General features: G+C 38.7%; 2 protein-coding genes across 4 annotated transcripts in view; one reads left to right on the top strand and one right to left on the bottom strand.

Annotated features, from left to right (window-relative positions):
• Positions 1 to 335: 335 nt before the first annotated feature.
• LOC127636011 (calcium release-activated calcium channel protein 1) lies at positions 336 to 3,692 on the bottom strand. Its single transcript, XM_052116362.1, has 2 exons — positions 3,452 to 3,692; positions 336 to 911 (listed from the first exon to the last, which is right to left on the bottom strand). The coding sequence occupies exons 1-2, from the start codon at positions 3,563 to 3,565 to the stop codon at positions 363 to 365; spliced, it is 663 nt and encodes a 220-aa protein (XP_051972322.1). The 5' UTR covers positions 3,566 to 3,692; the 3' UTR covers positions 336 to 362.
• Positions 3,693 to 6,052: 2,360 nt separating this feature from the next.
• Positions 6,053 to 13,427, top strand: part of LOC127635697 (lysine-specific demethylase 2B) — a 29,265-nt gene continuing 21,890 nt past the window's right edge. For 2 of the 3 annotated variants that reach the window (XM_052115910.1, XM_052115911.1), the window contains exons 1-6: positions 6,053 to 6,220; positions 6,743 to 6,887; positions 7,434 to 7,512; positions 7,615 to 7,661; positions 8,723 to 8,901; positions 9,519 to 9,625. In XM_052115910.1, the coding sequence (XP_051971870.1) occupies positions 6,188 to 6,220; positions 6,743 to 6,887; positions 7,434 to 7,512; positions 7,615 to 7,661; positions 8,723 to 8,901; positions 9,519 to 9,625 (590 nt within the window). In that variant the 5' untranslated portion in view covers positions 6,053 to 6,187. Of the gene's footprint in view, positions 6,221 to 6,742; positions 6,888 to 7,433; positions 7,513 to 7,614; positions 7,662 to 8,722; positions 8,902 to 9,518; positions 9,626 to 12,709; positions 12,742 to 13,427 lie in introns of those variants that run through there. The other variant, XM_052115912.1, reaches the window with a different exon arrangement.

The raw sequence follows: 13,427 nt of genomic DNA, 5'->3' as shown, positions 1-13,427 counted from the left end.
GACAGTGTTGAAAATATTACCAGTTTTCTTGTAAGATCTTTTGTGCGCAAATATATTTAAGAATGTAGCTTGCCTTGTATGAAAATGAAATGCTAATAAGTAACAAAATTGGCACAGTGGCCATACTGAAATAACTATTCAAATATGACAACAAAATATGTATAAAACATGCAGTGCATGCTTTCCTGGTCGAACCTGTTATCAGATAAAATTCTCTTAAAACTACAAATTTTGAACAATTTTATGTCAACATGCAACAAATAGATCAATACTTACTGTGGTTTAAAAAACAAAAAACACATGACAAACTTACATAAACTATATATACTCTTTAACAATTGCACTTTCACAGATTTAAAAAGTTAAGGATAAAGGGAACTGGGAGATTGTAATTTGGACACTTCACCTCTATGGTCCAGTTCATTTTGTAAGTCTTCCAACTCTTCTAACTCTTGAAACTGTCTGTCAGTTTTATGGCTGACCAGTGAGCGATAGAAATGCACAGCGAAGACGATAAAAACCAAGCTGAAAGGCACCATGATGGATGTTGATGTGATAGCAGCAGCCACCCCAGCAGAGATAGTACCATTTTTCTGGTCTTTAGGCTTAATGGGTAAAAATTTGACCCAGCAAAGCAAGACCACCTCGGCAAGGAAAAGAAGCGTTCCAATGACAGTAGAAAAGGCCCAGGCAAGCTCGATGTGGCGATGCATTTTCTCATGAGGGGACTCCTTCACCGAATTGAGGTTGTGCACATTGCTAACTGCTTCAATGTTTGGCAGGATGCAGGTGCTCACCATGAGGGCGAAAAGGTGGACGGCCACCAAGATTGTAGTGCAAGCGCTGAAAGCGATAAGTAGTCCTGGTGGATAGTTGTGGTTGGTATCCAATTGTACTTCCACCATAGCCACCTGTTGAACGAAAAGAAGCAAAGAAAAAAACAGACCGTATGTAGACTTGTGAACTACATGTAGTGACAATTATGATAAACCGAATACATTTTTTTGATACTTTTAACATACAATTACAAGGACACTCACCCTAGAACAGAGGTAATCACAATAGTGATTGTTCATGGATCACCCTTTGCAAGGTTTGAACCTACAACCTTTAGGTTACCAACCCAGAACTGACACATGCGCGATACAACCCGAGCTTTTCGTGTGAATATGCAAACACCCATGCATCAAGCGCAAGAACGCTTCAACGTGCTTCTCAAAGGAACATGCATAGGAGAGCTGGGCAGAAGTAAAAACGTTTGGTTAACATGGACTTCATTTTTGCTTTGTTTCTCACCATCATATCGCTTCAGATTACATGAGTTAAACCACTCGAGTTGTATGCATTATTTTTATGCTACCTTTATGGATTTTTTGGATCTAGAAAAATTAGGACCCCACCGACTTACACTCCATTGACATAACAGCTGAGATATTCTGCAAAATATCTTCGTTCCGCAGAAAGTCATACGAGTTTGGGATGGCAGAAGGGTGAGTACATTTTTGGGTGAAGAATCCATTTAAAGCCCCAGCACACTCACATCGAAGTGCTTTGTCGTTCTTCGCTCAGAGCAAAAAAGAAGTTTGAAACAGCTGAGCAACGATATACTGTTTGCGAACATTCAGACACCCTCTACACTGATGTGAGTACATTTAAAAATGAGGTGTTCAAGACTAAATGTAAAACATCAACTAATACGACATTAAAATGTGTCATCAATGACTTCATGCCTCATGTTATGAGTAGAATTCGCACAAGACCAGTCAGTAAAGAAGCTGTATTAACAACTCAATAATTATTTCAAGTTATATACTGTATATGCAGTAGATGTGTCATTTGTAATGTTTACCTTGTGTGCAAACACGCTATACACGGCCATAATATCCACTGATTTACACTGTTAATGTAATTTACGATGACACCGATACTACTGCAAATACGGGTGTATGAAAGAATGTTAATGGGTAGAATACACAAAAGAATGATGGTAGGCATATTTTAATTTGTACAGATGTGTGAATGGCCTGTGAGTTTGCACCAGTTTCCTAATAACTCTGCAAGACGGTGTGTTCATGTTGACTGATCTAAACTGACTAGATGAGGATTAGCTTTCGTCCTCAAAGTAGGTGGAGCTCTAGGTCACACATACCTATGATAGTAAGAAGGTGTTTAGCAGCCAGTAAGAAGTTTTCCTTTTAGTTTGCCCTAGAAAGTGGTTGGAAGCCTCCAAAATGAATGCAAAACCACCATTGTTTTGGCCAGATTTGGATGTAAATGACGTTGGAGGTGTGCAGGGGCCTTTAATCTGCTAGTACAACTCCTCCACATCTAAACCTACAACATAGGCAACAAAGAGCTGAAACTAAACTTGTTAGTTGAGATTTTCTCATCAAGGTTCAACTTTTCCAGGCTTACCTGGCTGGCCGGGTCTAAGGTGAGGGGGTGGCTAGAGGGGGCATTGCCCCACTAGATTTCCTTGTGCCCCACCAGAAACAGCTGACATCCCCCTCCTGGTCCGATAAAGAGTCAACCACTTGCCCATCCTAAAGAGCAAAATGTCCCCCAAAGATCGCATCTTAGTATCGTTGTTCCTTACCTGTATGATTACCTGATAAGTACTTTTCAGAAATCATTTTATTGACATTGCAGGGCGGATTTCTGTTTTTATTGTCAAGTACAAATCATTTGAATTAATAAACTTAAACAATGATGCTTATTAGTGTATAGATGTCTCCAAAAAGACCCTCAATAGGCAAACTGGTGTTAGATGGCAGCTCGAGAGCAAGTTTAGTTAACAGAATTAAAAAGAAAAAAAGAGAGCAATATCTAGCCGATTAAATATTTTAGGGTAAATCTTGCAACATTTGTTCACTATACAAACTTCCATTAATTTAAGGTATTACTTATTTCCATGACTTTTCCACAGACCTCACAATTTTAAAAATCATTGGTATTTCCAGGATATCCATGACTGTGGTAACCCTGCCACATAAACTGTTGAATCTGGGTTTGAATGCACATGCATGGCAGAGCACGTATCTGAGAATTTAACTTGTACGATGATTTCCGGTCTTGTGCTTCTCTCGTGATGCTCACTTGAGGAGTCTTAAAAACATTAACTGCAGTAACTGCAGCCACTCATTCATATACTTGCAGGCGAGCATTAGCACAAGTTAAACAACTGTGGCTGTCAGTTTGTGATGGTCCAGAAGCCATGCTATTTTAAGTCATTTGAAGACTTTTCAGATCAAACCGCGATGCCAAGCTAAAATATTTCGTTAATTTGACCAAACTTCAAATTGGCGCATGCATGCGCGCACACAGCTTGCACGCGCGCGCTTTCTCTTTAATAATAACTAAGTGTTTAAACAACCAATGTGCGGTGTTGCAGGTATTTGCATGAACAAAAACACGACATCACAACATCAACATGTCATAAACAGCACCTCACCATTGCGAAGCCCGATAAAAGAGCCGATGTGCGACTGGAGGCTTTGAGTTTGGCTCTACTCAAATACAGCTTTCTCCAGGACAGCGCCTGCAACGAATGCTCGCTTCGACTCATGATTACCCGAGGACAGGTTAGGAGAACCTCTCTGATAGATCCTGGATACACGAATTCATGAGATCCAGCTGAACTGAAGCATGGCTTTAGTTTAATGGTGAATCCCCGTCGCACGAAACAGACACTTGGCTTGTCCAAGTGAAACTGGACGCATCATGCCTGCATTACCCACAAGTCTCAGCGAGAACACTTCTCCCCGCCATAATGTTCAATTAAAATTCACTATGCATATGAAACTAAATGTGAAAAGAATTTCTCTCACTGGCATCTGAATGTATTATTCTTAATTTAGCAGAGTGAATGTCAAATAATTAGGAAATTTGTCAAGGGAAATTGTTTGGTAAATAGGTAATTGTACAAAACTGGTGCCATCTGTGTCCATCAAATACACTGAAAAAAGGGAAAGCAGCTCTATCGGGAAACACGTAACTGGTACACTTAAAATCAACTTAATACATTTATTTTTGAGATGAGAACATAATTATATTGCATTAAGTCCAAGTGAAATTCAACACAGTCGTCAAAATGTGATATGATCACATTGCTATGAAACATTCAAATAGATTCAAACTTCTACCTGATGGTATTAACTCAACTTGAGTTTTTACTGCTCGCTCAATTAACTGAATTATATTGAGCTAATGCCCCCTGGAGTCGCGAGTTCAAATCTAGGGCATGCTGAGTGACTCCAGCCAACAGCTCCCCTAAGCTACCAAATTGGCCCGGTTGCTAGGGAAGGCAGAGTCACATGGGGTAACCTCCTTGTGGTCGCTGTAATGTGTGATTCTTGCTCTTGGTGGAGTGTGTGATGAGTTCTGCATGGATGCCGCAGCGAATAGCGTGAAGCCTCCACACGCGCTACGTCTCTGTCGTAATGTGCTCAACAAGCCACATGATAAGATGCGCGCGATTTGACGACAGGGGTGGACTGGGAAGAGACATTGGCCCGGTATTTTAAAGAACAACTGGGCAAAAAAATCATATCGCTGCCCTCTTCGGCATTAATTTAGGTTTTTGTAACAAACACATTAGCAAAAACCCAGAAACATTATGTTGACCTTCAGAACGCTGACACTGACAGCATCTTTGCTTGGGAGTGGAAACAGGTGATTGCACACACTCTGTCTTTCTCTCTCTCTCTCTCTCTCTCTTACACACACACACACACACACACACACACACACACACCCATCCTTGTTTATCCAATAACTTGTTAGAAACAGCACAAGCCATGATACTATTTCTGAAGTGAACTTTTTGAATTACTAATGAAGGCTTGGACACATCATTTGTTGAACCAGCAATGGCAGATTCTGATCCGTTGCGCAAGAAAGTAGTTCCATGCACAAATGCATTTTTATGAATGTACTCGTTTTTTCAATTTTTTAAAAAATGTACTTGTTCATTGAACTGTTGTATATAAGCAATATCACACTCGGAATCGTGCTATATGGCCCTACATCAGCACTGCTGTGATTAACTACGGCAGAATCACAGCAGTGCTGATGTAGGGCCATATCGCACTCTGGCTCGTGTGATATTACTTAAATATATATAGTTTATCGTTAGTTAATGCTACCATATGCATAAACTTGTAATACAACCTTAATAATACAGTGTATACAGTTTCCCCCCTTTTACTTTCATCATGAGAATGTCTTTTGTTTCCATATACACATTTTTATAAAAACAACACACACTGTGTGTGTGTGTGTGTGTGTGTTTTCTTTTTCTATTTTTGGTTTAAATAATGTATAATAATGTATAAAAGACTTGAAATTGTGTTCCTTGGTCAACCCTGTGACCATAAATTTTTTTGTGCATTTTTATAGTAATGAACGATTCCATTAATAAAAAAAAATACATTGTCAGTATGACATCATCCTTTGAAGAAGTGAACTCTTTAAAGTTAAAGTCTCCAAAGTTGGATCAATTTATCTTATGTTTTGTTTTGTTTCTCAGTAGGCATTTTAAAATTTCAACACTGTTATCATGATTTTGTTTAGTAAACAATTCAAAATTAAAAAAGTGTAAATCTGATTTTAATTTATGTATACCAAAAATCTACATAAAAACCGCCTATGTGAAAGTCAAGACACCTGTTTCAAAGATTGACCTGGACAATTCTGGTTTTAAATTAAGTCTATCAGTGGTGCTTATGCTTTGCATGTATATGGATTGCAAACGTAAGCAAAAGTTTAGTAATTGTTGCAACAGACTATTTTCATTCTCGATAGAACGCATATGCATGTGCACGAGACAGCAGCTGCAGCGCGTGCGTGCAGGACAGCGCGTGCCACACCGAAGAAACAAACAGGAATTATGACGCCTTTCAAAAATGATTTATGTCCTCCAAACTACGATTTCAAAAAGAACAATGAATCTGAACCCTGACATTTACTTCGAAAAAATTCTGGATAATGTTTTGACCCCTAATAAACACGGTTCTCGTGACGTCCCTGCAATGTTTTGATTCTGTTGACCGTGACGTCACGTTGCACTACACAAAAATGGTTCCTACTTTAGTTTTCTATACAAGCAATCAAAGTGTGCACAACTTTTAGCGTTAAAAATGCTCCAGATAAATCGCTGAGGGAATAAAACCGGACGAAAGGCTCGGACATGGAGGCGTGTGCGGAATCCGGACGCAAACTGGTGTGTAGTTTAACCTGTCCTCGCGAAGGCTCGTTTTAAATCGGGACTTTGAGTCTCAGATCAATCTGTATTGTGTTGAGTGGCCTGAACCGGATCGCTGCGGGGCTTGTGCATATCATTGCAATACGAGATACTAGAAACAACATACGCTGCATTAAAAGGTTAAATGCAATAGCGCTTGTATCGATAAACAGGAAAAGACGCATGTTTCATATTAAAAACGAGCAAGATGCTCCACATACAGGCGCGCGCTACATGGTAGCCGTGCGAAACGGGACACATTGTTGCCCCATCACCCCTATTTTAATATGCATTGTGAAGTTTAACTCCGTGCACACTGATTTGACATATATTAATTATATAATAGCTGTAAGATGGTGGGAGTTTAAGGCCTACTGTTATTATGCAAGGAATGATTAATAATGTAACGTTTGTTCAAATTATATAATATCACAGCCAAGCTTTGGCTATGCGACAGAATATCTTCATTATATCTATAAATGTTTATTTCCCCGCGTGCAGCGCTCTATCTGCAGAAGGATGTACGATGAGAACGAGGATTTGTCAGATGTTGAGGAAATAACAAACATCAGGGGCTTCAGCGTAGAAGACAAACTTGAGAGTCATTTATACAACAGTGAACTTGTGCAGCATATGGAGGGAAAAGGTATGTTTCTTTTCTTCGACAAAGCTGTATATTATATATTACTGCATATTGTATTTTAATAGATGTTAAATACTACATTAATACATATTATGTAATACTTATTGCATAATAAATAATATTTGTGATTTTAAAAATAATAATGTTTTAATCTTTATTACTGTTTTGTGCATTAACCCCCTCCATTAACCCCCCTTTTCTGTTGAATTGGTGTTCTTTTAGTTGATATTTGTGATATTTTTATGTTTTTGTCTGTACTGTGTTAGCACCTACACCAAGAGAAATTCCTTTTGTAGTTTTACTTGCCAAATTAAGGATCTACTTCTATTCAAAGTCAAGCTATCTAACCTAAAAAGGTTAAAGGGATCACAAATGGCATCTTTCTTAAATGCATGTTTAGAAAATAAAATCCTTGTTTTTATTTTATTGTATTTTTTTGGACATGATACTATAGTTACCATGAACCATGGAAGAACCACAGTATTCATTGAAGTACTTTGGAATTCCATGTATATACAATTTACAACAATTCCTTTTATCGCCTCTTAGATTTTACCTATGAATATGTTCAAAGAGAAGCACTCCGAACCCCTCTTATATTTAAGGCCAAAGATGGACTAGGAATTAGGTAAGAACAAATACAATTTGTATAACTACAGTTTCATTTCATAGTCTTTAAATTGTGTTTATATTTTAAATAATTCTATTCTTTGTTTAATCGAACATACAGAATGCCAGATCCAGAATTTACTGTAAGTGAAATCAAGGGATTGGTTGGTAAGTGCCTTACATTGTACTTTTGGTGCCATCTGTGTTTGTCATTTTTTGACTTGTTTACATGCATCTGAATATGCAGCTGTGGTTGGGGCAATTAATGAAGACTTATTTTCCAAACGTTTTGTTAACATTTTATGCTTTGGTAATCTTTAGTTGTCATTCCTATTGACTGGGACTTGCTATATTGTGCTTTATATGTTTTATACTGCCAAAATCCCAATAAGAGCAAGTGGATTGCATGAACAGGACATCGTTTTGCTCCTGTATCATAAAAGTAAACACGTGCTATAGGCCCTATGTCTCATCTAGCTGCATAGCTTTGCATGCTGGCATTGTGAAGACGTTCAGTGGAGTAGGGTGCATCAGTTTATCTGGAGCTTAGCTAGGTTAATATATGTGAGCTTGATAAATATGATGTTTTTTCAGTGCATCGTATTTTACATTATTATGGTTTAGTAATTACATATGCTCTCCAGCTTCATATGTATACAAAGATATTTTATTTATGACATGAGAGTTAATTTATATAATTTGTAATTATCAGTGTATTAAGAGTAATTACTGTTAAGTAACATCATGAACATCAAAGAACCATATAGCCGACTCAAGAACTATACAGCAGTACAGTTCTACACACACATATGGTTCTTTGCTAAATCTAAGTTGCTTTTAAGAGTATATTTTTTCATACATGTCATATACATATGTTTTCATATTAATAATAAATAATCGGCATGGTTTAATTGAGGAACTGATCTAAGTAGCTGTAACTCTTAACAGCAATGCCAAATCAGAAAATGAAGAACTACTGCATTTTCCAAACAGTCCCCTTGTGAATCTTAATCTGTTACGACCTCTGGTGGTACTGCTTTGCAACTACAACTAAAAGTAGGCTATGCTATGCTATGCGTGTCTGCATAACAAGAAAAGCCCTGGTTAAAGTTTTCTATTCATGCAAATCAGGAATTCAGGTTTATCATTCTCTTACCAGAATATTAAATCTCACATTAACACAAAATCATTTCCCCCCATTAATAACATGTTTCTGTATGAACATTCAGGCAGTAGGCGGGCCGTTGACGTGATGGATGTTTGCACACAGAAAGGTTCAGAGATGAGCATGGCTCAATTCGTCCGCTACTACGAGACGCCCGAGGAGGAACGTGACAAGCTGTTCAATGTCATCAGCTTGGAGTTCAGTCACACCAAACTGGAGAACTTGATCAAAAGACCCACTGTGGTAAAACACCAGATTTTCTTGTTGATAATGAAACATGCATAAAGTCCGCTTTAAACATGTTACATGATACAAAATTGCATGTTCATGGTAACTGCCATTTTTCATGGAAATGTTATATTCAAAATAGTATTTAAGTGTAACAGTAGCCAGCTGGTATGTGATAGTTGTGCCGTGTGTAAACCTCAATCTCCTGGCCTTAAGAGATGCACTAGTGACCGACGCGAGAGCCAGGGCTTTTATAGCCTCCTTGCTAGCGTCTTTGACTCCCATGCCGATGATCGGCGGTTCGAATCCCACTCAGGATGGGTCGATTAGGACTTGTAAAACTGGTGCCGCCCGTGACCCGGATGGGAGTAAGGTTTAGGGGGTGGGTGTAACTGTAGACTGCTGGTACATGATAGCTGTGCAGTGTGTAAAACTCACTCTCTTGGCCTTAAGAGACGCACTAGCCACAGAAACTAGGGCCATGGGTTTTATAACCTCCATGCTAGCATGTCCGCCTCCTGCCGGGAATCAGCGGTTCGAATCTGGCTCGGGGCGTGTGGAGTAGGATCAGTGACACAAGTCAGTACTTATCAATTTAATGAGTTTTGGCCATTTGTGATCAATGTTTGCAGGTGGATCTGGTGGACTGGGTGGACAATATGTGGCCATGTCATCTTAAACATAAGCAGACTGAAGCCACAAACGTCATGTCTGAGATGAAGTATCCCAAAGTTCAGAGGTAATATTTTGTGTCTATTCAAGAAATATATTTTTAGGTTAAAGCTACCATAATTTTTGTCCCTACTACCTGACAGATTTTACTGAAATGGTTGTCCTGGGAAATTGCTCTTAGGGTCTTTAAACTGCAAACAAGAATCAGTCCATGGCCTGTGCATGTTAGCTTGTCTGATAACTAGGAGGCGGCTCTTTTCCAATGGCGGAACTTTGAGTTTATAGTGTTCGGAAAATCAGTGTGGAAACAATCACTATTTTTGCAATTTTGTTTGGTGCCATTAGCTGTGCAGAAATCACTTCATAGATGAATTACATCCCAAATAGCACACATACATCTACGAGATTTTAGATCTTTTCATCTGGGAAGCATTACAGTCTAATTAAAGTAATGTACTGGGTTCAATACAAGTTAAGCTGTATCGACAGCATTTGCGGCATAATGTCGATTACCACAAAAATACTTTTTGACTTGTCCCTCCTTTTCTAAAAAAAAAAAAGCAAAAATCTGGTTGTCAGGGAGACACTTACAATGGAAGTTAATGGGGGCCAATTTTAGAACATTAAAATACTCACTCTTCAAAAGTATAGCCACAAGACATAAAGGATATGCATGTAATCATGATTTTATTGTGATAAAATTGCTTACTAACCTTTTTTGTGTTAAGTTACAGCCAATTATACAACTTCGTTGCATAACGTTGTAATGTCAACAAACCCTAAAACCCAAAAATTTATGTAAAAATTTGTATTTAAAGAACTTTACAGCTCAAATAATGCATGAGTTTTAACAGAAGAATTAATGTAAGTGCTTTTATAAAATGATAAGTTTCATATTTCTGCCTTTAAACCCTCCAAATATTGACCCCATTCACTTCCAACACACAAAAACACACACACACACACACACACACACACACACACACACACACACACACACACACATATACCACATCACACACAAAACTCTGAACCTTCAACCAGAATTGCTGGATCTCAGTACATCACCAAAAAACATGGGCCATGTCTCCATCCTCTGATTGCCCGATGGCATTGCCAGCATGTGGGTGTGTCTTAAAAACCAAAGCCTATACAATCTAGAGGTGGTCCAATAAAATCTTTGTAAAATCTTGACTTGCATAAGGCGTGCCCTTGCATCTCTAGATGCAGACTTGAATTTTTTTTTAATCCTAACCCACACTCCCTCCAATACAAAGTTTAAATCTTTCTCCCGTAATCTCTTGATAGAAGTTAAAGCTCCATCCCTCAGACTCTGAATAATAAATAATAAGGAAGGAGCAGTTCAGTTCTTTGGGCAGTAAAACGAATGTTCAGTAAGCTGGCCTATTCGGCCGATGCATGAGTACAACTAAAGACCCAAACACTCTGTGTCCTGCAAGAGATATTCCACGAAACAAACTCAAGGCAACAGGAGGCATAAGCACCAAAAACGTGCAAATTTATCCACAATCTGTCCCAAAGAAATTATATTACACAAAACAAACTCCAGCCACTTGGCGGAACCACCACAAAAAGAGATGAAAAAAAGGCCTCCAGCTTCCTCGGACAGTCAAGTGAATTTTTAATGAATCAGGCCCACTAAACAGCAACATGAAAGTCACTAAATGGCTCACTCACTCCAATGTTTTTATGAAGGACATTGCTTTCTGTGGGCATGTAAATTCTCTACGTCCATCCTCAGTATCTATTCTCAATTTAGCCAGAAAAATTTGTGCATAAGGGACCTTCCATTGATGTAAGAGTTTCTTGCATTCCTTGAATCAATCACGTTTCTCTCTTGTTGAATTCGCAAAGTCTGGGAACAAGAAAATGCTGTGGTTCTTCCAAGAAAGCGTTCCTTTACTCCTCGCCTCTTGTAACACAAGATCTTTATCGGATTAGCTCCTGAAATTTGGACAGAATTGATCTGGGCCTGTCTCCCTCAGCGGATCTACTTGCCGGAACCCTGTGAGCTCGCTCGTTTTCCAGCTTATGGCCCGTTATGTCGAGCAGACTCGAGAAGAGCTCGTCAAGGAATTTTACCATATCTCGGCCTTCCTCGTGCTCAGCAATTCCAACAATGTGGACGTTGTTTCGTCAATTTCCCAAATGCATTGCAAATCCACTTTTGGTTGCTATTGGGTTAGATGCTAATTCCCTCTCCGATGACTCCAGATAATCTATCCGTTTCTCGATGTCCCCGATTCTTGTAACCAACTCAGTGAATTTTGACTCCATGGCCGTCAACATTATGCCACAAATGCTGTCGATTGAGCTTAACTTAACTTAACTAAGTAAGTTGAACCTGGAACATTCCTTTAAAATTTGCATGCAAAACATCTGAAAAATATAAGATTTGCAAACATTCTAGTCATATGTAAATGTCTCAAAGACATCTGCTTGAGTGTCTTATTGATATTTGAGAGGAAACGTCTTAGAGACGTATTGCAGAGCAGCAATTAAAATAAAAAATACGTCCTCCAGATGTAAACACATTAATTAGACGTCTCGGTGATGTACGTGTGCTATCAGGGATGTTTGATATTTTACAACTAGAAGATTTTCTTCTCGCTTTTCTTATCAGAAACAGTTTTACATAGCTCTCTGTTGACACCTAAAGTCGACCTGTTTGAGTAAACTGTTCTCTGACATCCTGTAGTACTCAAAGACTAGCTGTGTTCATTTCCCAGAGTCCCTTGCTTCGCTCCTCAGCGCATGCTGCGCATTTCTTTCGCCTGCAGCTGGCTGTGACTCCAGCAGGTTGCTAGGCAGCAGACTTCTAATGCGGAAAGGGGGCAGATCTTCATGAGCTGCTGCAGTATTCCAATGAATCTCCTTGAGCCAATCAGAGTATTGAATAGTAGCATTTCCTACACTGTAAAGCTCTCTCCCTGTCTCTCTCTCTCTCTCTCTCTCTCTCTCTCTCTCTCTCTTTCTGTCTGTATCTCACTTTCTCTCTATCTCTCCCCTTTGACTCACTCCTCCCCTCTCTCTGTATTCATGGAGCTCTTTATAAAGGAAGAATTCAGAGCTAAAAGTCACTGCAGTTCTTTTTATTTGGGTAACTTGGGCAGATATCAGAGCCAGGGTGAAGTGGCTCAAATGGGGATAAAATTATGTCGGGTATGTCTATTTTATTAATTTTTTTTACACAGAAGACTATGTGTAGATGGGTGTTATTTTTTAGGGCTTCCTTAAGGATTTTGTAAAAGCTCTGTACAGTTTGATGAACTCTTTGCTAGTTTACTTTGTGGTCATTCTACATGAAAGCGTTTGCTGACGTGGACCGGTGGAATAAATGTTTGTTATGGTCTTCCACAGCGCTTGTTTTCCATAATTTGTGATGGGTTTGAAGTAAGAATGTAAGGCTCAGCATGTTTGTGAATATCAAGGTTACAGTTTTGTTTTGGCTGCTTTGGTGTGTCATTCGCCTCACTGATTACTGTGTGGGACGGGTGACATGGGATGCAGCAGTGTGCGTTTCAAATGGGTCCCTTACACGTGAGCTATATCAAGCACTTGTTTTGAGAGACCTGTGTTTGTAGAAAGTGGACTGATTGAACAATTTCTAAAATATAAATTCAAGTTTATGGCATTATGTTATTAAATTATAGCTCTAATACAGAAATATTTGTGCAAACAACAATGCTATTCTGCAAGATATGAAAGATAGATACAGTCATTTGAAAAACAATGAATTAAGGGTCAAAATGAGATATTGGGACAATGCATTTGATGAGTTATCTCCATTAAGATGCGTATATTTGTACGTTTAATTTAATTTGTTTTGCATAGTGTAATTTCTATAT

Source organism: Xyrauchen texanus, chromosome 43, assembly GCF_025860055.1.
Source record: "Xyrauchen texanus isolate HMW12.3.18 chromosome 43, RBS_HiC_50CHRs, whole genome shotgun sequence".
NCBI classification, from domain to species: domain Eukaryota; kingdom Metazoa; phylum Chordata; class Actinopteri; order Cypriniformes; family Catostomidae; genus Xyrauchen; species Xyrauchen texanus.
The sequence above is the reverse complement of the archived record's forward strand: the minus strand, read 5'-3'. Positions and strand labels throughout refer to the sequence as shown.